The 24,370-nt window shown below is 40.6% G+C and overlaps 1 protein-coding gene across 2 annotated transcripts in view; it reads right to left on the bottom strand.

Annotated features, from left to right (window-relative positions):
* fmn2b (formin 2b) overlaps nt 1-24,370 on the bottom strand; it is a 583,001-nt gene that overhangs the window by 116,487 nt on the left and 442,144 nt on the right. For both annotated transcript variants that reach the window (XM_085980275.1, XM_085980276.1), the window contains exon 15: nt 24,238-24,330. In XM_085980275.1, coding sequence (XP_085836401.1) covers nt 24,238-24,330 — 93 coding nt within the window. The remainder of the gene's footprint in view (nt 1-24,237; nt 24,331-24,370) is intronic.

The following is a 24,370-nucleotide window of genomic DNA, read 5'->3' as shown; positions in this document are numbered from 1 at the left end:
TGGACACCCATCTTCTGAGGAAGATGTTAGTAACATTCAAGGGAGTCAAATGTCATCCAGTCTATGATACCTGTTCTTCTTGGTACCAAAGACAACAGAGACCATTGTGCAAGGATGGTCAGCTGCAAAGCTACACGGCACCGCTATTATTACGAGTACATACAGACACTGCTGTACTTGGCAGTGCTCTCGGTCATTGGCACTGAGCCTGAAACACTTCAGTCCAGGCTACCAAAGGGGATTCAATACCACTTGTGTTCTAAGCGGGGCTTTTATGAAGGATAAGTCTCCCTTGAGGTGAAGCGGAGACTTCTCTCAGTTGATGGTCAATCCCAGACACTGGACAGAGAAACAGTTTCAACTGCTTTCTTGAAAGACTCTGACAGCATTTAGATAAGCATATCAAGGGATAGGTATATAGAGTCTTCTGTGCCATCTAAAGGTTGGAATCAGAGGTATTTGGTAGCAACCCCGAGGGAGTTAGTGCCTTATTGGTAATTCACTCTATCCATGTTGCATTGAAGATACTTCTTGGGGAACTTTGTCTAGCTGGTGTTGACTTCAATGATGCATAACTGCTACACATGGGTCATTAGTCTTGCTGAACCACTTAAATGATTTGTGGCACAGTGATGTATGTTTAATGTTCAGACTCAGTAAGACAAACCCCTCATGAATTTTGGATCCAACAAGTATCAGCAGGAAAACAGTATTCCTAGCCACAAATAGCTTTAGCCACAAATAAAAGTTTACATGTTTCTTTGCACAGTATCTCCCTTGTCTGTAAATCTTCAAACTTCCCCAAGAAAACAATCTCTTGAATGCTGCAGAAGGTGCTCGGAAACTAGAGCATAAGCCTTATGCTACCCACTCATCCGAATTGGGTGGGGCTCGCCAACTACATCCCTTTCCCTGGCTTGGGTGGGAGGGCAGAGTTGTCAGCAGTGTTACTGGATGGCGGAAGGGTGGCAGCAGGCAGAGACACGGGTCTCCGTTTGCCTCCCTGATTGGAATTTTCCCTGGCCACATTCCTTGCGGAATAAAGTGGGCACCATCCGAGTCTGGGCTGGGAGTTGATCATTAGATGCTATGATAAGGATTGCACAAATACTTTTCTGGTGCTTGTTCAAGCTTTCCAGTGTAATTTTCACTTGCTCCTGTAAGTGGCACTAGCTCAAAAAAAGGAACCTTCATCAGCCTGCACTGTATATCACAAGCAGTGCAAATACCACTGCCTGGTTGGCCGTACTGTTAATTACCTCAAGGTATCTGTGAGCATTTGCTCAAGCAAATGGTCCATGTTATCTATAATGCCGTGACATGGCTTCTGTCCATTGGAGAGGTGCATGTTTTGGCGATCTCAATTTGAGTGGGCTGTTTGTTTACAAACTTGACCCAGTGGATGTGGCATGAAGCCATCTACATTTTAAAGTGTTCTTTCCACATAAAAGTTTCTTGCCTCTCGCTCATTTTTGGTTCAAATCTTTCTTGGACATCTTATAAAACTAGGATTCTGCTGTGACAGATTCTCTCACACAATTTGTGAGGTAGAAGGGCCCACTTAGCAAAACTTTGTCGGGTGGATAAATCAAGAAAATGGGATGTTGGTTAGTTGATGATTTTTCCAGTATTCATTGAAGAGGAGGTGTCAGTATATCAGTGCTAATATACGGTAAGTTGTGCTTGGTACTGAAATTCACTTGCTAGGACAGTGGTTTGGAGGTTGCGATGACTACCTCAAAGCTGAGGAATTATGCTGTGGGAAGTGAAGTGATCAGCTGGGTATCAGTTGATGCTCTGGTCACTCAATCAGCACAGATATCAGTTGACAGTGGTCCAGTCTCCAAATCCAGAGTTGCACCTCAAGGGCTAATGCAGTAAACGGTTGCATGAGAATCCCCAAAATCTTTCCCATTCAACTTGATTGGTAAACTTTCCCCTTGTGGGATGAAGGGACTACCTGTTTTGTATGTGATGGTCAAACAAGTGAGGGAACAACAGCAGGTTACTTGCCACAGATATCGTCGCCCTCATTGTTTGAATCTCACTCAGCCTCCACATGCAATAGGTGACAAGCAAAATATAGCCTGAACTGCTTCCCCAAAAAGGTCCAGCAAGAGAAGGATAGGATGAGAATAACAGGAGACTCTTAAGAGACTGCTGAGTTAGTTTGGAGGGCACTGGAGAGGCAGGATCCTGGATTATACAGCAAGCCTCAATACCAAGTAAAGTAACATCTGTATTGGGTGTTTTACTGAATGCATGGACAGAGTGATGATTGGGTCAAATCAAAGATTCAAGATCACTGTTCTGGCCTTTTTAGATTATGTCTTGAAGGGCAGGGTAAATACAAGCGTACTAAATACTTTTTGACTGTGAAGCGGCTTGGGACGTTACACTACATTAAAGGCGCTACAGAAATGCAAGTAGTTGTTGACTGCTTTCAGGAATCAGTTACAGAAGATTCTGAAGCCTTGATTTAAGAGTAAGTTTTCTTTGATGCCACCGATTATGTGGATTGTATTTTATATGCAATTTCTGGAAGCTATAATTCAGTGGAGAAAGCTTGAAAGAGGAAAATGTTGGCAGGTTAGTTATGTCCTAGGAGGGATGCTTAGAAGTAGCTAGATCCTAGGTCTGTAGAGTGTAGTGGCTTGTTGTGGACTGCATAATGGAAGTAGTTGCTCGAGCTGCAGATTTGTATATGTTCAAGTGAGGGAGCTTGTGCTTCAGTGTTCCTAATATGGGCAATCCCATAGGCAACAGTAAAACTGGATCTCCACATGCATAGAAGTAACCCAAAAAAATGCAAAATGTAATAATTCACAGCATTTCAAGCTTTTTGCCCAGTTTCCAAATTGGCTGCACAGATTGAGAAATACGATTAAAACTATGGCCAGGAACGATTTTAGTTTGTCTGAACCAATTACCTAGATGCTCAGTGTATTTAACATTTTAATTGCGACCAACAGCTTCCAATAAACGAATCTTCTGTTTCCCCTTTAACTGTAAATTGCATGGCAAAAGCAACCTGGGATTAATATAATCCCAGGTTTCTTTCTGCCTCACAAACATCAGTAATGATGGAAAGCAGGGTTTAGTTTTTTTTTTAAACTGGCAGAACTAAATTATTAAAATATACAAAATGGGTTTCAAGAAAACAGAATCAAATGAACCAAATGTGTACAAGAAACAGATGAAGAGCTATATTTGTGACTCAGTCTTGGATGCAGTTTTATTCTGAAAACAAACCAGTTCTGGTCACCACCCTTTCTTCTTCTTAGGCCAGAGGATGACTTGCTTCCACACCAAAAACGAGTTCTCAGGTGACTGCTGAGTCCAACGCAGGACCCACCGTCTCTGCCACTGTTGGGGTTGTCCGTGAGGGTCCTGACATTCCAGGTCCCGAACTTCATTTTAAGGGGTGGAAGATGCCTGTGCGTGAATTCTTTTAACGTGGGGTGGCCGTTGCACACCAGCTACCACACGGGCTTGACAGAGCAAGGTCTTGGTCCAATGGCAAGGGGATCCAAGACGATTGGAGACCAGGCTCTGCTACATCGGCCTAGCGCACACACACACACATAGATTAACTGGCCAATTCATCTCATTTCTGGTTGCGGGACCTTGCTGTGCACAAAATGACCATCACGTTTGTCTGCATAATGACCACTGCACTTCGAAGCTACTCATAGAATGTGAAAGGCTTTGAGACATTTGAGAGTCATGATAAGATGCTTCATAAAGTCTTCCATTCTTTTAAATCAAAGGTAAACTTGTTAAAATTGGCAGGCAGTGCCACAAAAAAAAGTTCAATCGATTTACTAAATGCATTTACTTAAGTGTATTAATATCGTCTGTGCAGGCAGAAAAGGATGTGCATGCGTGCAAGAGTGAATTTATTAAAAAGAAAATCAGAATAGTACCTGTGATAATGGAATGGATAAGATTGGGGAGAAAATAGTGGAGCAGAGGAGAAACTTTATACTGTACTGAGCATCAATCTCTTGGAGAATTGTGAAGAGACCAGGGATATTACAGAAATGATTTTTTTTTTTAAATGTTTTAACTAATATTCGCCCATCACCCCTGTGCTTGCTGACCTACATTGGCTCCTGGTTAAGCAGCGCCTAGATTTCAAAATTCTCATCCTTGTTTTCAAATCTCTCCATGGCCTTGCCCCTCCCTATCTCTGTAATCTCCTTCAGCTCCTGGATCTCCTGGTCATTCTCGTCGAACCAGTCTTGGTGTTTCCTGGTCGAGTGACTGAGCATCTCTTCACAGGTGCTGATTATGGAGGCCTTGAGTGCAGAGCAGACGCTGTGGGCACTCTGTGTCTCTGCATCACTGGGAGTCATCAGGTTGGTTGTGAGGCGCAGGCTGATGGGGCTTTCTTAGCGGGATCTTTGAGTGCGCCAGCGTTAATTTTTTTTTCCCCAGGAGCTAATAAGCTGCAAGCGCAAGGCATTCCTGATCTGGAAACAGCAACAGAACTTGAGAGCAAGAAAGCAGTTCTACAGAAGCCTGAAGGCCGAGGTCCAACAAAAAACTCGCGGTGCAACACCACACTTTAGGAAGGATGTGAAGGCCCTTGAGAGGGTGCAGTGGAGATATACTAGAATGGTTCCAGGGATCGGGAATCTTAGCTACAAGGACAGGTTGGAGAAGCTGGATTTGCTTTCATTAGAGTCATACAGCACAGAAAGAGGCCCTTCGGCCCATCGTGTCTGCGCCGGCCATCAAGCCCTGTCTATCCTAATCCCATTTTCCAGCACTTGGTCTGTAGCCTTGTATGCTATGGCGTTTCAAGTGCTCATCTAAATGCTTCTTGAATGTTGAGGGTTCCTGCCTCTACCACCCTTTCAGGCAGTGAGTTCCAGATTCCAACCATGCTCTGGGTGAAAAAGTTTTCCCTCAAATCCCCTCTAAACCTCCTGCCCCTTACCTTGAAACTATGCCCCCTGGTTATTGACCCCTCTACTAAGGGGAAAAGTTCCTTTCTATGTACCCTATCTACGCCCCATATAATTTTGTACACCTCAATCAGGTCCTCCCTCAGCCTTCTCTGCTCTAAGGAAAACAACTCCAGCCTGTCCAGTCTCTCTTCATAGCTTAAGCACTCCAGCCCAGGCAACATCCCGGTGAATCTCCTCTGCACCCTCTCCAATGCAATCACATCCTTCCTATAGTGTGGCGACCAGAATGGCACACTGTATTCCAGCTGTGGCCTAACTAGCGTTTTGTACAGCTCCATCATAACCTCCCTGCTCTTATATTCTATGCCTTGGCTAATGAAGGCAAGTATCCCATATTCCTTTTTAACCACCTTATCGACCTGTCCTGCTGCCTTCAGGGATGTATGTACATGCACACCAAGGTCCCTCTGATCCTCTGTCCTTCCTAGGGTCCTACCATTCATTGTGTATTCCCTTGCCTTGTTAGTCCTCCCAAAATGCATCACCTCACACTTTTCAGGGTTAAATTCCATTAGAGCAAAGGTGGTTGAGAGGTGATTTGATAGAGGTGTACAAGATTATGACGGGTTTGGATAGGCTAGATGGGGAAAGGCTGTTCCCACTAGTTGATGGTACAAGGACTAGGGGACACAGATTTAAGGTTCTGGGCAAGAGATACAGGGGGGATGTGAGGAAAAACTTTTTTACACAGCGAGTGGTGATGACTTGGAATTCACTGCCGACGGAAGTGGTGGAAGCGGAGACACTCCATGTTTTCAAGGGAAGACTGGATAGGCACTTGAGGGAAATAAACTTGCAGGGCTACGGGGATAGAGCGGGTGAATGGGACTGACTGGATTGCTCTACAGAGAGCCGGCATGGACTCGATGGGCTGAATGGCCTCCTTCTGTGCCGTTATGACTCTAATAATGGAACTGGCTAACTACATGCCTTGCATTTTGGCAATGTTTGTATCTCTTCTAGTGTGTGCACATTTCTACAGTTTACCAGCACAACTGGAGAACACAAATGCTATTAAATGAAGAACCTCTCTGAAAGGTCGGTAACCAGAAGACACAGATTTAAGGTAATTTGCAAAAGAACCAGAAGCGGGAAGAGGAGAATTTTTTGAATGTAGCGAGTTATGGTGATCTGGAATGCAATGCCTGAAAGGGTGCTGGAAGCAGATTCAATAGAATCTTTCAAAAGGGAATTGGATAAATACTTGAAGGGGAAACATTTGCAGGTCTATGGGGAAAGGGCAGGGGAAAAGGGACTAATTGGATAGCTCTTTCAAAGAGACAGCACAGGCACAATGGGCCGAATGGCCTTCTGTGCTGTATGATTCTATAATTTTAATTAGGTTAGTGTCTCTGTGGAGAAATCGAACAGAGATTCTTTAATTAAACATTATAAAAGTTTGATGGAAAAACAAAGGGTACTGGAGAACCAGCAACAGAGAACTGCATAGAGAGACAATGAAAAGGCAAAACAATATGGAAGGGAAACCAGACAATGAAATTCATGTTAAATCCCATCACATCTACAGGTTTCATGCATTTGTAGTCAATGGCCTTTGGTGCTCGGTTTTCAACCCAATTCCAAAATGGCTGAACTGAGTTTCCAGAGCCTAAAATAGCATATATAACATTTCCATACTCGGTAGTTTCAGGTAATGGTGTACATTCTACCCTTGGTAATCCAGACAGAAGTGCTGCTGTAAAATTAGTCAATTAACAATAATCAACCATTATCAAATTCAAGATGGCCACTGAAGGTTTACACAACCAGAACACAAACATGTACACATGCAGTATTAAAGATCTTAACACTTCAAAGAATATTTAAATAGCTACAGTTTAAAAAATACTAACTGCACAGTATAACTTTAAATACTTTGCACTGTTCTATTCTTGCTTCATAAAGTAATCAGGTATTGCTTTCAGTCTCTCACTATAATATTTTTACTGCACTCTTAATGGTATTTATGTCCTGCAATGCTGAACTTATTCTATATTTTGTGAAGCAAAATGCACTTCAGTATCCAAAGCCCCCCTCCGCTCACCTCTGGACAGCAGTTGCAGACAAAACAGGTGGCTACAACTGTCTTTGCATCAACTGTGGCCGTGGCCACCAGAGGGCTCATGTAGAAGGATGATTGGACGTCTGTTAGCAGCTCCTAAACTGTGCGGCGTGTTGCAGTTAATGGTCATTGGTAAACCCCGCATTTTTAGAACTGTCAAAGTAATCAAGCAGGTTATTGATTTTAATAGTCTGCTTTCCTAGCTGCACCTGAACTGGCGAGGTGCCCTGGTGCAGTGCCAGCAGTTGGAAATAGTGGCACGATAACTAGATGATGAAAAATGGGGGCCGCTTCATCCCAAAGCAGGTGGGCAATTTTCTCCTGCACATTCCACACAAAGCTTCAGCTGCGACTTGCAGCATAATGATTTTAAAGTTGTGAATGATCCCTGTATACAGAGGCTGGATGTGGGCTGCCATGTGTGGTGGAACAAAATGAGTTGTCTGTATTCTCCAATAATATCAACTGTCAACCAGCAATGTGCACCTTTCAGTTGAAATTCTAGAGCCGGTCAAGATGACACGGATCATGTAAGCCGTCTCCTTTGCATACCATTCAACAATGCTGTTCAGGTCAAATGTTTTCAAACAGCAATGAGAACATGCACACTTCCAAATTACCAAAGATTTCACCATCTCTGTTCTAGTAGAATTGAAGCAAAACATGGCCAATTGGAAATTCTCTTCCCCGCGCCACCTCAACATTCGAGGAATAATTTGCCTCCGAATTATTCAAGTTAGGTTAGGGATAAAACCCCTGGTCCAGATGGATTGCATCCACGCATATTAAAAGAAGCTAGGGATGAGATAGCAGAGGCACTATTACATATATATATAAAAATTCATTCGAACGGGAATAGTGCTAGAGGACTGGCGGACAGCTAATGTGATTCCTATATTTAAAAAGGCGGATAGAACAAGTCCAGGCTACTACAAACCAGTTAGCTTAACGTCGGTGGTAGGAATTATAATGCAATCTTTACTCAAAGATGTAATAGAGAAACATCTAGAAAATGATAATATAACAAAGAGTAGTCAGCGCGGATTTAATAAGGGAAGGTCGTGCTTGACCAACCTTACTGAATTCTGTGAAGAAATAACAGAGTTGACAAGGGTGTGCAGTGGAAATAATATACAGGAAACTTTGTGCTATCCGGAGGCAAGCTATCCGGCAATCTGGAGCCACCGGCAAAAATCAGCAGCCATTTTTTATTCTTTTTGTTTGTTTTTTTTGCTTTGTTTGAACAGTCAAGCTGTGCAAGGTCTGTAGCTATAGCAACAGCTACAGAGCTTTAGGGCCACACCCGAGTGTTTAGAAGCTGTTGCTAAGCAACAGTGTTTGTTGTCAAATACAGAGATAAGAATCTCCGTATCTCTCAACATTAACTCTGGAGAGTACAGTAGTTTTGAGGCAACGGCAGCAGCTCGGTCCCGTGGGTGCAGGATAGCACAAAGTTTCCTTATTTGGATTTTCAAAAGGCCTTCGATAAGGTACCACATAATAGAGTCAAGACTAAGTTCAGAGCATGAGGAGTCAGGGGACAAGTAGCAGAATGGATAGCAAGCTAGCTACAAAACAGAATGTAGGGGTTAAGGGTAGCTGCTCAGACTGGCAAAAGATGGGAAGTGGTGTTCCACAATGATTGGTGCTGGGACCACTGTTGTTTACCACTTACATAAACTATCTGGACTTGGGAATCAGAAGTACAATTTCAAAATTTGGAGACACCATCAAATTGGGGAGTATAGTTAATACTGAGGAAGTCTGCAAAAAAATACAGGAAGGCTAATAAACTTGCAGAATGGGCATGTAATTGGCAAATTAATTTCAATATAGGCCAGTATGAGGTGGTGCATTTTGGTAGGAAGAATAAGGAGGTCACATACTTCTTAGAAAATAAGAGTCTAAATGGGGTAGAAAAGCAAAGGGATCTAGAGGTACAGATACACAAACCACTAACAGGCCATAAAAAAGCAAACAAAACACTGGGGCTCATTTCTCAGGGGATAGAATCAAAAAGCAGAGAAGTTATGTTAAACTTTTGTAGAACATTGGTTAGACCACACTAGGAGTACTGCGAACATTTCTGGTATTGTGAAAATATTGGCCCAGAAATTCGGGTCTCCACAGGCGAGTACGTATGGGGTACTCACCCGTAAGCCCAATGGAAGTGCCGGTTTCCTGCATGCACTGCGCATGCGCGGGAAACCGGCACTTCCGTTCCCCTGAAAGAAGGGGTCCAGAGTTCGAACGCGTGCAACTTAGTTTTTTTTTTTTTTTTTTTGCAGGTTTTCCCGGGAGGGTAAGTTTCCAGAAGTTAGACATTTAAAAAGCAGTCGCAAGGCCTGCATTTTACAAGGTAAGTGGTGAATTAATTAAAATTAAAACATTTTTTCCACAGGTTTATTATTTTTAAATAATTTAAAGAAAGGTAAGTTTATTTTTAGCCCTGCTAGAAAATGTAATTATTTTTTTCAAAAATTTAAATTATTGTTTAAAATAGTTATTTCATGTAATTTATAGTTTATTTAAAAAAAAATTATTTGAAGGTTTAGTGATGTTTTGGGGCTTATAGTATTTATAAGTTTGTCAGTCCTTCCTGTCAAACTTATGAATGAAGCATTCCCTGCTCCGATTGGCTCCCCATGGCCCACGTGATCCCAGGGGATGCATCAAACTAACTGCGCCCCTGGGATACGCAGGCACTGCGCGCCTGCAGTTGGAGGCGGTCCAGGATCGCAATTCCATGGGGGCCCACAGCACAACGGCCGGCGCGCTAGGTAAGTGCAGGTCGGGGGCTTGCACCCGCGGGAAGCCCTCGACCCGAATTTCTGGGCCATTTAAAGAGGCACTAGAGAAGGTGCAAAAAAGATTTACAAGGATGATTCCAGAACTGAGAGATTATACTCATCAGGAAAGATTGACCAGGCTGGGATTCTTTTCTCTAGGAAAGAGAAGGCTGAGGAGTGACCTGATAAAGGTCTTTCAGATTATGAAAGGATTTGATAGGGTAGACGTAGAGAAGACGTTTCCACTTGTAGGAAAACCCAAACTAAATGCCATGAATATAAAATAGTCACCAATAAACCCAATAGGGAATTCAGGAGGGATTTCCTTACTCAGCATGTGGTTAGAATGTGGAACACGCTATCACAAGGAGTAGATGAGGCGAATAGCATCGATGCATTTAAGGGGATGCTAGATAAACACATGAGGGAGAAGGGAATAGAAGGTTAGCTGATGGAGTTAGGTGAAGAGGGGTGGTAGAAGGCTCATGTGGAGCATAAACACCGGCTTAGACCAGTTGGGCTGAATATCCTGTTTCTGTGTTGTACATTCTATGTAACATAGCTTGTGTAGCATGATTTGCTGCCTGAATGTTGCAGTAAACATCCCAGAGTCAGTGAGTGATTCTGGCAGGTACCAAAGCACCTGTCCTATTTATGGGGATGCTCTTTTAATGCTGAAGCTAAGGCTTATTGTTGGGCAGAGTAAGGGGGACTTCTGTGTCTATCTGATTCATGCTATACTTAGCCTGGGAGGGATTGCCTGCAATAGGTGGGAAAATGTTGGTTCTCAAGCACAGACATTCCTCATCTTGAAGATCTCTCCATTAGAAGAAAGCTACAAGAAGCCGCTGGTTTCTAACAGCAGGTGCATCCTACTGGGATTATCTACTACTCTCCCAGTTGCTAGGAGTAAGAAAATCTAACTCAATTTGTCTCAAAACCAACCCCAGCAGCACAAATTGTGATCGCATTAAATGGGACTGTCCAACTGGTGCTGAAAGTGAGAGTAAAAATATATATTTTTAAAAATCACAATAGTCAATCCAATGGCTGACTACGAACAGACAATTTCAATCAACAAAGGGAAACCTTTGTTCTGTTTGCAAGCCAGGAGTACAATTAACCTGAGCTGCTGGATTGCCTCCTTGATAAAGCCCCCTGCCATCTGGGAGGCGCTACAGATGCATTCGCACCCGAACGACCAGATTTAGGAACAGCTTCTTTCCCAGGGCTGTCATCCTACTGAACTCTACAAATAAACTCTAAAGCCTGCACATCTGCCAATGCACTATATTATGTTTATGTTTATGTATTACAAGCCAAATGAATGTTGAATGTTAAATGTCTTAATCAAAATGTACACTCTCGGGAGCTGCAAGCCTACATTTCGTTGTACTGCACTTGTGCACTAACAATGACAATAAAGTTGATTATTATTATTATATTGTTTAATGAATGGATGTACTTCATCACTTGGGAAGAGGATAAACCCATAAGTGTTATTGCTTTGGCAAGTTTTTTTTTAGTGTAAAGCAATTTTGAAATAGAACAGTAAACTCTCTCCAGGTGAACGAGTCCATATCTCATTTTTTTCATCTTATAACACAGAGTTCTAGTTCTACGTTTGAAACATTGCAAATCGAGTTTGCAAATAGAGATGTGTGTCATGGGAAATGTTGGGCGATATTCTGCTGTTAATCTGTTATTTGACAGATTCATCACTTATGCCCATTACATTCTTTACACAGCCTTGTATGCTGACTGCGTGCTTTTATTTTGCAGGGAAATGTTCTGGGCTTCACTGACAAGGCTGAGGCACAAATAGGCTATTTTAAATCAGACTTGATAGAACAGCAAATCGACTGGGAAATGGGCAAACAGTGCTTCATTTAGTGTAGCAAGGTAAGACACTTGTCAATAATAGTACAGGCTACCCTTTGTACGATGACAAACTTATATACACACCTCACGTCAAATCCAAGTCAATAGGTGTGTGCTCTAGTTGTCTAATCTCAGTACAGCACTACAAAAACCACAATTCATCTTATTGCGCACACTGCTGTTCAAAAACAGCACAAACAAAAAGGTTTGGATCATATAATGTTTAGCTAAAACACGTTTGTCACACATTTGATTTTATTTACAGGCTCTCCAAAAGCCAATTAGCTAGGTTCACAAATAATTAGCCCTCTGTGGCTAACTCATCATAAAAAGTTCCATTTTGAAAGATGCAGTGAATTGCAAAATTAAGGAAATCCAATGTCGAGGGTTAGATTATTAAATCGGGTGGAAAAAATGTTTCGCTAGCCCGAGTTGGGTCCTGAAGTGAAGTCGGAACAAGAGCGAAAGACGATATTAAGAAAAACAAAGAGTACTCCATTCTCTTCCCAACAGGACTCTAATCTGGCCACAGTAGAAACATAGAAAAATAGGAGCAGGAGTAGGCCATTCGAGCCTGCTCCATCATTCAATATCATGGCTGATCCTCTATCTCAATACCATATTCCTGCTCTCTCCTCATACCCCTTGACGCCTTTTGTGTCTAGAAATCTATCTATCTCCTTCTTAAATATATTCAGTGACTTGGCCTCCATAGCCTTCTGTGGTAGAGAATTCCACAGGTTCACCACCCTCTGAATGAAGAAATTTCTCATCAGTCCTAAATGTCCTACCCCGTATCCCGAGACTGTGACCCCTCGTTCTAGACCCCCCCCCCCCAAAGCCAGGGGAAACATCCTCCCTGCATCCAGTCTGTCTAGCCCTGTCAGAATTTTATACGTTTCAATTAGATCCCCTCTCATTCTTCTAAACTCTAGTGAATACAGGCCTAGTCAACCCAATCTCTCCTCATAAGACAGTCCTGCCATCCCAGGAATCAGTCTGGTGAACCTTTGCTGCACTCCCTCTATGGCAAGTATATCCTTTCTTAGGTAAGGAGACCAAAACTGCATACAGTACTCCAGGTGTGGTCTCACCAAGGCCCTATATAACTGTAGTAAGACATCCTTGCTCCTGTACTCAAATCCTCTTGCAATGAAGGCCAACATACTATTTACCTTCCTAACTGCTTGCTGCACCTGTAGGTTTGCTTTCAGTGGCTGGTGTACAAAGACACCCAGGTCCCTCTGTAGTTCATAGAATAGAAGTGCAAGCTTGTAGTGGAGAAATGTGACCAGCAATCAGCATGACATTTAAGGAAATGCATTATTTGCTGTAATATGAAAGGTGCATCATTTAAACCCGTGGCTTTTTTTTTGAGGGGGAAAAGAGGGGAAAAGAGGTGAATAGCCCAATATAGAAACAATCAGCATGGATCATTGTCAATCATGCAAATACTTTATTTTACAATATGACAGCCAATTCTTGTACTGCTCCAGTAGTACAGACATGATTGGGTCTGTGTCACAAGGTGAATTTTCCAAGTCTTGCAATCTCAGGAGAGTTGCGTAGATACATATACTGTTACTTGAAATGGGCAGGAAGATGACTTAAAATAATGGACCAGCTAAATGCACTATATAAGTTACATACATCAGCATCGTTGGTGATGAGCACAATAATAGTGTAATTAGTTTGTGGTCAGAGTTTTAAAGTGCCATAAAAATAAACAATAACCTGATTTCCAACAGATTTTCCCACTGCACCAGAAGGCATTCCACCCCCGGCACAGTCAAATCATGTTCCACTGTCTTTCATTACTGTTGGGAGTGGATTTATTGCATGCAAAGAAAAATGGCTGCCTTTCAAAGACTCACGTCATTTGGGATGATTAACTGTTTGCAGATTTTGAATTTAGATTTGAGGCACACCAATTCTCGGTGTAGTACAATTACACCACCAATAACTGCTGTCCTTAGTTCATCATGACAGTTTCAAAATAGTCACAGATAATAGTTGTGTTGTCAAAGCACCAAAATTTACAAATTCCCCATCAAAACTGATGCGTAAAACTCCATTTTTGTGATGACATTAAAATATAATAACTGCAAGTATGTGATGGTGGTTATTTTACATTTTTGGCAAGTCTCTAGAGCCAGTTCATTAAGACAAGTATTGGGATTCTTTTAATTAATTTTCCCACTCCCCCCAACATACCATATGAAGAATTAAAAGTTGAGGTAATTCCTCGACAAACACCAAATGCATTTTCTGGTGGCAATGATTTATATGCTTACCAACTAGAATGTAAAATTGTAGTGCCTTTGCCATCAGACCTTACAAGGTGGTCAGGTTTTGCACGCTCACTCATTTACTGTTTGCAATGACTATTGGCAAAAAATAAAAGCACTTCACTTCTGGGAACCTGGAAACTCTTTCGCCATTTCTGAAAATATGTCCATAAATCCCCATCCCTGCTCTACAGTTATTATTTTCTAATAATTCCATATGGCACTGTTTCTTTCCTCATTTTTGCTAGAGCAAACCCAACTTTGAAATACAAGTCATTCAACCTCCGGGAATCCTGGCCATACAAGTAGTTTGGCACGGACTGATAGTCTCTCTCCTGTTCCATCCAAGAGGGATTTTATTTATTTTTTTGCTTTTTAAAGCTGGAATTATACTGCCAGTGCTTGCTTCACATTGTTATTTGGTGCTTGGGCAAGTAGTGGAGAGTCATACTACCCCACCAGGTCTGGGTGAGCGTACTTAAAAGGCACGCACAGCCGACGTCGACTAGCCAGTGCTCAGAATGCCAGTGATTGTTTTAACCTTAGTAATGAGCTGACCACCATCCTGGCTCTTCTATTTAAAAGCAGTCCCGCTTTCTTCCTCTCCCGTGCCCAGCGGCACACGATGCAACTTATTTCTTCCACAGGGCTTTTACATCCGGCAGATCACGCTCTGGGTGGTTTTCCGTAACGACGACCCCTTTTTCCACATGGGCAGGTCGCTAGCCTGACCAGGCCATTTTTCTTAGCTGTTTTTAAAGTACGGATTCTGCATCAGTGCAATGCAAAAACATCGGCCTTTAACTAGGTTTTTGGTTTTACTTCGGCATTTATTTGTGCTGGTTTTCAGTGTATTTTGGCTATTTCATCAGTTGTACTATTTTGAGGTTCCTCTCCCCTCCCAATGCTTCCCATTCAGGGGGAAAAAAAGGAAAATACTGCAACAAATGTAAACTTCACTTGCATCACCAGACTATCTGCGATCAGTCCACAGGCAGCCATTAATTTTGGCGTAAATGACATTTAGGTGCAATAATTTTCTCATTATTTTGAAAGAAACGCAGTAATCTAACCAGACTTCAAAATTAAAATCATACCAATTATTTACACATTTTAAGAATGCATTGAGGTTTTTTTTTTGGTGTTAATAGATTTAAAAAAAAAAAATTTAACTCAGGATTTTGCTCATTTAATAGGAAAACCTAGAAAGTTTGTGTGTCATAGCTTACTGAAAACAAAATCTAAGTTTTGAATACTGCCCTCAGTGACATAAATATTTGGACTGTCTCTGCTAAAAGCAGCAAAAGTTACAGCAATTCCTATACTATTTGTATTTCCAAAACTGCCCGCCCGTGACTTCAGTTGCAAGGTCTTCCAAACACTCCTGCAATGTCTAGAGGATTAAGATTTCACTGCTGTTTCCCAGTTTTCACACTGCACTCGACTTGCAATAACCTTGCTGTCAACGTACGGTTTTACGCCCTCTTCACTTAAGTCACGTGTGTTGCAGATGCTCTAGTTTGCAAGAGGATTTATTAGCTATTTATCACCTTGCAAAACCTCAAATAGGGTAATAATCCCAGATGCCCTTTGCCCCCGTCACACTAATTTGAACTACAAGGCTACTTTGTTCAGTCATTAAAGAAAGTGCTTGCTATCTATTTGAACCAATAATTTTCTATGGCAGCAGTAAAAATAAGGTGGTTCCTCACTAAAAACCTGCACGAGTTGCCATCAAACTGTCAAATCACTTTTGCGTCGACGATCTACAATAGCGAACAATACTGACACACGCTGGTCTTGTTGGTAGGTCGAGTACAAAGTGGCCCTAGTCTGGTTAGATTGGTACCAGAAGTTCCTTACTCATGCTATACTGGACAGAATATATTGTGAGCAAACCAACATGCCACTAACAGTTGCCCAGCCTTCAGCATTATTTATTTTGAAATGGGTAGGGGAGGGTACTTGCTGGCAGAACGGGGATAAGAAGGATCAAGTTTTTAAAGGATTTCATGCTTTGTGTTTGCTAAGCCGGTGAAAAATTGTCTGGCTGTTTTTCTTCCCGATCACAGTGTGAAGCCTAGCCAAGAACCTCATCGATTATATCTGTCTAAACATTCAAAGCCCAGAGTAGGAGGTGGGTGTTGAGAAAAAAACACTCCCGCTGAGATCAAACGCCCATCAACCACCCAACACTGAAAAAAGATGAGTTTCATTCAATGCCAAAATAAAATCAATTGAAGTACAAAGAAATGAAGCTACACAAAATGTTGTTACAATAATTCTGAACCACATGTTCTTGACAATGAGAATGAGATTAGTTATTGTAATGAGAATACAAGTTAAAAACTATGGAGATTATTTTCCCTCCAAATCAGTAATATAAACATATTCAGGATTAGGTGGTTAATTAGACAGTTTTTAATCCCCTACATGTCTACTGGCTCTGAAAAATACAAATCTACTGACAATGAACATTTAAGAAATGTTTGTTCATGGAAATTTGAAGGCCTATTTGACGTCTGATGTAGTCAACGCAATTGTAGAATATTTTAGCCACTTTAAGCATTCAATGCCACAAAATTGGGCAAGTCCGAGCATAGTTCTGGATTTGAAATTAATCGTTTACCTCAGAATTTCTTATTTAAACATCAATCTTTGGTGACAAGGTACTTCACTGAAGCCAACGGATAATTAATTACCTTGACTAAACTATTTAACTAATTAAGTTGCTCTATGTTTATTTAAATCCACTATGTTAACAAAACTAGAATGCAATTTTCTGCTAATTAGCATAAGTAAAAGCTACGAAGGGAGATTAATCGACAAAGTATGCATGCTTAAGAGCTGCTTACAGACTAGAACTGGATGTTGCACAGCAACATTCATTTATTTTTTTCACATTCATTTAAACGTTCATTTAATTTTCATACTGGCGTGTATGACCATCACTTGACTACTGAAACTCAATACTAGTTTCAAATGGTGTTAAATCGATGTTTTGCACAATATGAAGAATTTACTACCTGGAGCAATATACAAACGTCTGAATGTCAAGCATAATTCCTTGGGAAAATGAATCTGTTCGTTCTAAATTGGTATTAAAACTTTACTGGACTGTACCAGTTATCTATTTTAATATTAATATTCTTCACAATATATTCCTCATCTCATCTCTCCTAAAGAATAAAAATTCTGACCATAATGCACAGATTCATTAGATTGCCAACCAATGTGATGTTTCATTGCTTGTTAGCTGTGGTAGCGAGTTTATCGAGTCTGCTCTTTATTACCAGCTTTCATATCAAAGCACCAGGCTGCAAGGGGTGGGAATATGCAGCAATATCTATAAGAACATAAGAAATAGGAGCAGGAATAGGCCACTTGGTCCCTCGAGCCTGCTCCGCCATTCAATAAGATCATGGCTGATCTTGGGCTCAAAGCCACTTCCCTGCCCGCTCCCCATAACCCTTCACTCCCTTATCTTGCAAAAATCTGTCTATCTCCACTGTAAATGTATTTAATGACCCAGCCTCCACGGCTCTCTGGGGCAGAGAATTTCACAGATTTACGACCCTCAGAAGAAATTCCTCCTCATCTCTGTTCTAAAAGGGCGACCCTTTATTCTGAAACTATGCCCCCCAGTTCTAGATTTCCCCACAAGGGGAAACATCCTCTCTACATCTACCTTGTCGAGCCCCCTCAGAATCTTACATGTTTCAATAAGATCATCTCTCATTCTTCTAAATTCCAATGAGTATAGGCCCAACCTGCTCAACCTTTCTTCATAAGCCAACCCCCTACAGGAGACAATACCATTCCAAAATGGAAAGCTTAGGGTGAAGCATGAGTAGCTACCTCACTTTTCAATGATTACCCCTTCCCTACCCGGAGAAAACTAAAGACAAACATAAATGTAATTTTATGCTCGCAGCAGAATTGAATCGGAAAGCAGCTCATTAAAGGCGTGCACTCAGTGAGAAATTTTAAGAACCTCACACTATACTTGCTACCCCAAAGTTACATTTCCCACAAATATGTATATATTGATATACAATGCCTCCAATTTTGTCACTCGGTTACTCCTACCTAATGGCAATATCTAGAATATCAATTGCTCTCCCTGTAAGTGTTTCTCGGGAACTGACTGTATACTGCTTTTGTTTGAGGTTGGCCGCAATATGGATTTCTTTCTGCATTTGTACAATATTTAGTCTTGATGGAATGGAGACAAATCATACTCACCACAGATTTCAAAAACAAGGCAGCAAACAGCCCCAATTTGGCATGTTAACAAAGGGGCAGAAATAAAAACATTACTGATAGTTTCATTATTTACTTCCACAAAATTGCAAAGCAATTTCAGACAGGTTTGTGGTAAGTGGCTGAAATGTAGGACATTTCAATGGAAAATGACAAACGGCAATAACTTGTTTAATTATACAAGCATATTCCATCCCAATTCCACACCATTAGGTGGGAAAAAGTGCTTTTTTTTTTTTTAAAAAGAAAAAAAAAAGTGAGAAATATTCAATTGTTATCTTGCAAAGAACAGTGCATAACGCAGAACAATCTGGTGTATGTACAAGAAAAGATGGCTGGAGTCTGGGTAAGTGGTTGCAGGTTATATCCAGTTGAATAGCAACAGCTAATAAATTCAAGTATAATTGTTGGCTGTCTATGACTAAGGTTAGCTCCGGGAATTGCTGATGGCTTGAATGTTTGCATTATTGTATTTTGAGAGTACTGGAAGTCCCAAAAGATAATGGAAAACATTTTAAACTAGTTTCCACCAAGGTTATATGATGCTTAAGTTGGATACATGAAATGTATCTCATAGCAAAGTAATGATTAGACACTAGAAAGCTTTAACCAAAACTTTCCAAGTTATATTTCATTGCATTGAGCTCCACTGCAATTGTAAATGTGATTGCCAAATTCAGCTTTGACTAAAAAGTATTTAGTTAGTTTACAATACATGCCACAGGCAGTATGTTGAGGGTAGGTAGATAGGTAATATCCTTCAATGAGTGTTTGAAAAGGTTATTTAAAAAGGTAAAACTGATTAACACTGGATTCTTGTTCATCAAACACATTAAAATACACAATTACCATCATCCAACATAAAATTTAAATGTAATTAATAGATTTTTGTTAGGAAAAGGCATTAAGGGTTATGGAACCAAGGCGGGTAAATGGTTGACGGAAACAGTAGCATAGTGGTAATGTCACTGGGCGAGTAATCCAGAGGCCTGGACTAATGATCCAGAGACGCGAGTTCAAATCCCACCACGGAAGCTGGGGAATTTAAATTCAGTTAATTAAATAAATCTGGAATAATTACTAGCATCAGTAATGGTAACCATGAAAATATCGGATTGTCGTTAAAAACCCATCTGGCTCACTAATGCCCCTTTAGGGAAGGAAATCTGCCTGTATGCGACTCCAGACCCACAGCAATGTGGTTGACTCTTAACAGCCCTCTGAAATGGCAGAGCAAGCCACTCAGTTGTAAAAAACTGCTACGAAAAACAATAAAAAGAATGAACACTGTGGGAGTACCTTCACCACACAGACTAAGCGGTTCAAGAAGGCGACTCACCACCACCTTCTCAAGGGCAATTAGGGATGGGCAATAAATGCTGGCCTTGCCAACGATGCCCACATCTCTTAAAATGAAGAAAAAAATTTAAGATGCAGATCAGCCATGAGCTAATTGAATGGGGGAACAGGCTTGAGGGGCTGAATGGCCGACTCATGTATCTATGGTTAGGTTTAATACTCAAAAAGTTATTTTACCAATTTCTTATTTGAAAAAGCATTTCACAAATACAAATATAATTTTATAAAAATGGAAGCAGATCGGGGGAGGGGGGTTGGTTTTTTTTTATAAATGATTTGGGGTGCACTGATACTGCCACGCTCACATTTATGCAAAGTGGTTTCGGTGGCCGGCCAAAGCCCTGAAGTTGGAGAATAGCCATTCTAACCACTACAAATGCTAGTGTTCGAGGTCTGGCTGGTGTAAATTTGTCAAATATTCTCATTTGTTTAAGTGGCACTATACTGTCAAATTGTAAGTGTAAAAATTCCCCACTGCAGTTTGTACAAACTCAGTTATGCACTTGAACGTAGACTACGCTCAGAATAGTGAAGAATTTGCCTCAGGGCGCTAACTACCAACAAAAAATAAAAGTCTAAAAAAGTTATAATGCATCATTTATCTACACGGAGGTAGTTTAACAGATGGTACCAAAAGGCCCAAAAATCTCACCATACATTTACAAAATCAAGAATACCTAGGATCTAATTTTTGAAACTAAATTCTGTACTAACTCAATCAAAATGACTTGGGAAGAATATATTTATGTTGTGGTGTTGCTTGGAGGACTTGTAGTATGATGTTCGTGGCCTCTGAATGTTGCATCAAGGTGAGGAGCAAGGCTTATGATTTTGGGAACACAAATCGACCTTTTGGCCTGTTTAAGCTGGATATGGTGGCTGAATACGTTGGTCCACTCAGCCTGATTAACCACACAAAGGTGGAGGTATAAAAGCTTAGTTTTCCAAGAATTGGAGAGCAGCCATTGATTCCAGGTTATAAGCTTGCCATGCTGGGCTCACATTAATAGCAATCAAGGATACCGTGAATTTTCATTGGGCAATAATTCAAATATTGGAAGCCTGGTTACACTTCCATGGACATGTCACTTTTTTTTTTTAAGTAGATCCTCACTCAAAATGTTGGCAAGCATCTATCTGGATGTCTAATTGAAATCTTTTATAGTCATTAGATGAGAATTTAGCTTTCATGATTGCATATCTTTAAGCATTACACTGAAGAGACTTGTTCAATTAGGTGGATATCATTTTGGCACTAAACATGCAATTTGGTGGCCTTCACTCTCCCTGCAGCCATTTCGGTTGAATTCCTTGAATAATGATTTAAACAATCCACCTGGCAAACAGTGAAATAAATACCACATGCTGGTTTTAAAAAAAATCCTCAATTAACTAAGTTGTTTCTGATAAACTTTGAGAAATCATATTCATAGGGAAGGGTTAGTGATCATCATAAAACATCAGTAACAAGAGCATGGTGGTTATCAGCTGCTGTCAGCATAAAAACGTTCCCAAAATTGAACACTGCCTGCCTCACAAACAAACATACAACCTTAACGGATTTCAAGGCAATCATTCAGCTCCAGCTGGGGTACTGTGTCCAATTCTGGGCACCACACTTGAGGAAGGACGCGAAGACTTGAGAGGGTACAGAAGGGATTTACTAGCATGGTTCCAGGGATGAGGGATTAAAGTTACATGGATAGACTGGAGAAGCTGGAGCTATTCTCCTTGGAGCAGAGGAGGCTAAGAGGAGATTTGATAGGTGTTTAAAATCATGTAGGATTTAGATAGAGTAAATAAAGAGAAACGGTTTCCAATGGCTGAAGGGTCGATAACCAGAGGGCACAGATTTAAGGTGATTGACAAAAGAACCAGAGGCGACATGAGGATAAACTTTTTTTATGCAACATTGGAATGCACTGCCTGGTAGTACTATTCTATGATTCCAAGATCAGTTACATTTCAAAATCTGGATATCAGTAAGCCTTGAAATTATTGCTGCATATCCATTTTAAAACTTGAATTTTCAGCAGTGTCTGAAATTGAACCATGGTACATTACTTATCAAATTTCACATTTATGCTTTTGATAGAAATATACTAAATAAATTAATCCTTTCCTCTTCCACCCTTTACATACTTGAAGAGTCACGATATCAAGTTAAAACTTGACTGGCACATACCCAAAAGCCCTGTTGAACCACAAGGTTATCGGCCAGTCCGTGACTTTCAAGTGGTTAATGAAACATTTGTTTCAGGCACTCTCGTGCTAAATATCCATGAGATTGACAGCAGGTCCACACCTCCAAATAGTTTCAACAGCTGAGAGGGCCCACAGTTTTGTTTTAAATTTAATTCTGAAGCACTTTCCAAAATATTCCCCCCCACCAGTTAAGGTTAAGAAAAGACTCCCAATTCCTCTTAGCTACTGAGCCATAGTAATTCAAAAGTTTGCTATATTTGTTTACTTTTGGAGCCGTCAGTCAAGCATGGCAGGGAGACTAGGACTATAGGCTCCAGTCTGACAGCAGCCTGTGATCCCAGTCACACACCCACACGGGTGATGGACAGCTCTAAAGGTAAACAAACTTTACTGTCTTGGGGCTTTGGAAAAATGTGTTTAAGAATGAAATAAGTTGAGACATTGCAGTTTTAAAGTCAATATCCACAGCAAATAAAATTCTAATTTTTTGGGGGGGGGGGGTGGGGAGTGCTGGAAAAGAAAGACTGTCTGAAAGCAAGTCTGTTTAAGAACTATAGATTATTTTTCTCCTTCCCCTAAAATTGATTTTGAATACAATAAATTCCGTACAAAACAAAGGTGTTCTATTTCTAAAAAAATGTTTTTGGCTGTGGCGTACCTCCACTGATCAAAGGTGACCTTGTACTCTTGTATCGCAGACTGTCCATTAATGACTTTTAGTTACATAAAGGCCCCAGATTGTGTTCACACCCTATTCATAAGCGGAGAAGTGCCGACATGCCATCTGACTACAATGGCACATATGGTTATGATCGGGTTGCAATTTTTGAACTAAACAGTGAAATCCAACAAATTGGAAATGGGTTAATTCCAATGAACTTTAATTGTGGTCCTACTTAGATGACGCATCCCAATTTAAAATAAAAAGCATCGCAACTGAAGTTCGACTTAAAACTAAATTGATGTTTCCAACATTACAAGAGTGACTCCACTTCAAAAGTACTTCATTGGCTGTAAAGCGCTTTGAGACGTCCGGTGGTCGTGAAAGGCGCTATATAAATGCAAGCCTTTCATTCTTTCTTTAAATCAAGTTCAACTTTCTATTGTGGATATAGCTCTAAATACTAATTAGATTTGTGTTTCAAGGGCCTTTATTGGCAGTTTGAATTAGAATTTTCAGAAAACTTGCCTGACATTCTTATATGCATTTGATATGTTCACTTTCCCTGATAGTCTCAGAGGGCCTACTTGTCCAATGTGACCACTTAATTTGGTGTCCTGGGGTCTTGTCTTTTCCCCCTTTTGAGACTTCAGATGAATTTCAGCAGGCCCAAAACGAATTGCTCACCACAGTTACACAGAGCTTTCCGAATGAGACGTTCAGAGCTCACTAATGAAGTGTGCTGGGGTTAGAAAAAAAATTACTGTCTGCTTAATAAATTAATGTACTCAAAAGGTATACGACCAAAGTGCAGTGGAAACTGAATTCCTGAAAATAATAATTGCAATAAACAGATTAACAAGTATGGCAAGTGCATTCACAAGATTACAACCGTCAGTCCCTGTACTGTTAAAATATTTGGAAATCATTTGGAGAGTCATCATTTCAGGTGTCAAATATTGGATAGAAGGAATGGCCAAGCTTCTTGTTTTTAGAAGCCACTTAGATGCATACCATGGAAACCACTGGCCACATTTAAAATTAACATTCCCATTAATTTGCATACATCTTAAACTGTAGATACCAACATTTCTTTCTGTTCTGATTTAGGATTTATCCACCAATTGAAACTGGACTAAAAACTATCCTTTCTAAATCTCCAGAAGTTCAAAACCCATATGGTACAGAAAGCTAGGAGGATATATAAGCACCAAAAGAAATCGAGTTGCCTGGGCTTTGGGGATTAGATTGCCTGGTCCGTTGGATCCACGTTGCCCACAGGCCATAACTTGGAAACATTTGTATAGGGTTGACTCATTCTCCTTAAATGGCCAACCTGTCATCTACTTCTGCTATTTTGTAAAATAAAACAAGGAATTGTGTGTGCTTGTAGGAGATAAATATGGAGGAAAAATCTGCTCCCAAACCACTGACAGGGATCATTGAAAAAGTGTTCATGATTAATAGGCTTGCCTCGGTTTTAAACATCTTTATAACTTATTGTTGAAGAAAGCAAATATAGCTTATATATGGTATAAAAAAGCAAAATAAAATTTGGTTAAAAACATCTGTGTTATTGCATCACAAGAACCTCTCTTCAGGCTGCCTATATGTTTGTAATGTATTTGCGACACTCATTAATTGTGCTGCTTGGCAATGTCACATGCCAAAACAAATGTTGTCATGGTTAAAATACATAATATCACTTACCTAGTCTTTTATTTATAAAAAGTCTGAACTCTGTTCCATTTACCTTGATTAATGAATTCTTCCATTTTGTCTTTAAAAGGCTGTAGATGCTCTTCTGGTGAAAGGCGGCAGACTTTTTCCATTTCTGTCTCACAAACTGCAACAAGAAAAGTGAAAAACCCCAATGTCTATCAACT

Source organism: Somniosus microcephalus, chromosome 3 (assembly GCF_052327205.1).
Source record: "Somniosus microcephalus isolate GS21.2 chromosome 3, FLI_Smic_1.0, whole genome shotgun sequence".
NCBI classification, from domain to species: Eukaryota; Metazoa; Chordata; class Chondrichthyes; order Squaliformes; family Somniosidae; genus Somniosus; species Somniosus microcephalus.
Note: the sequence above shows the minus strand (reverse complement) of the source record. Positions and strands in the feature narration are given on the sequence as shown.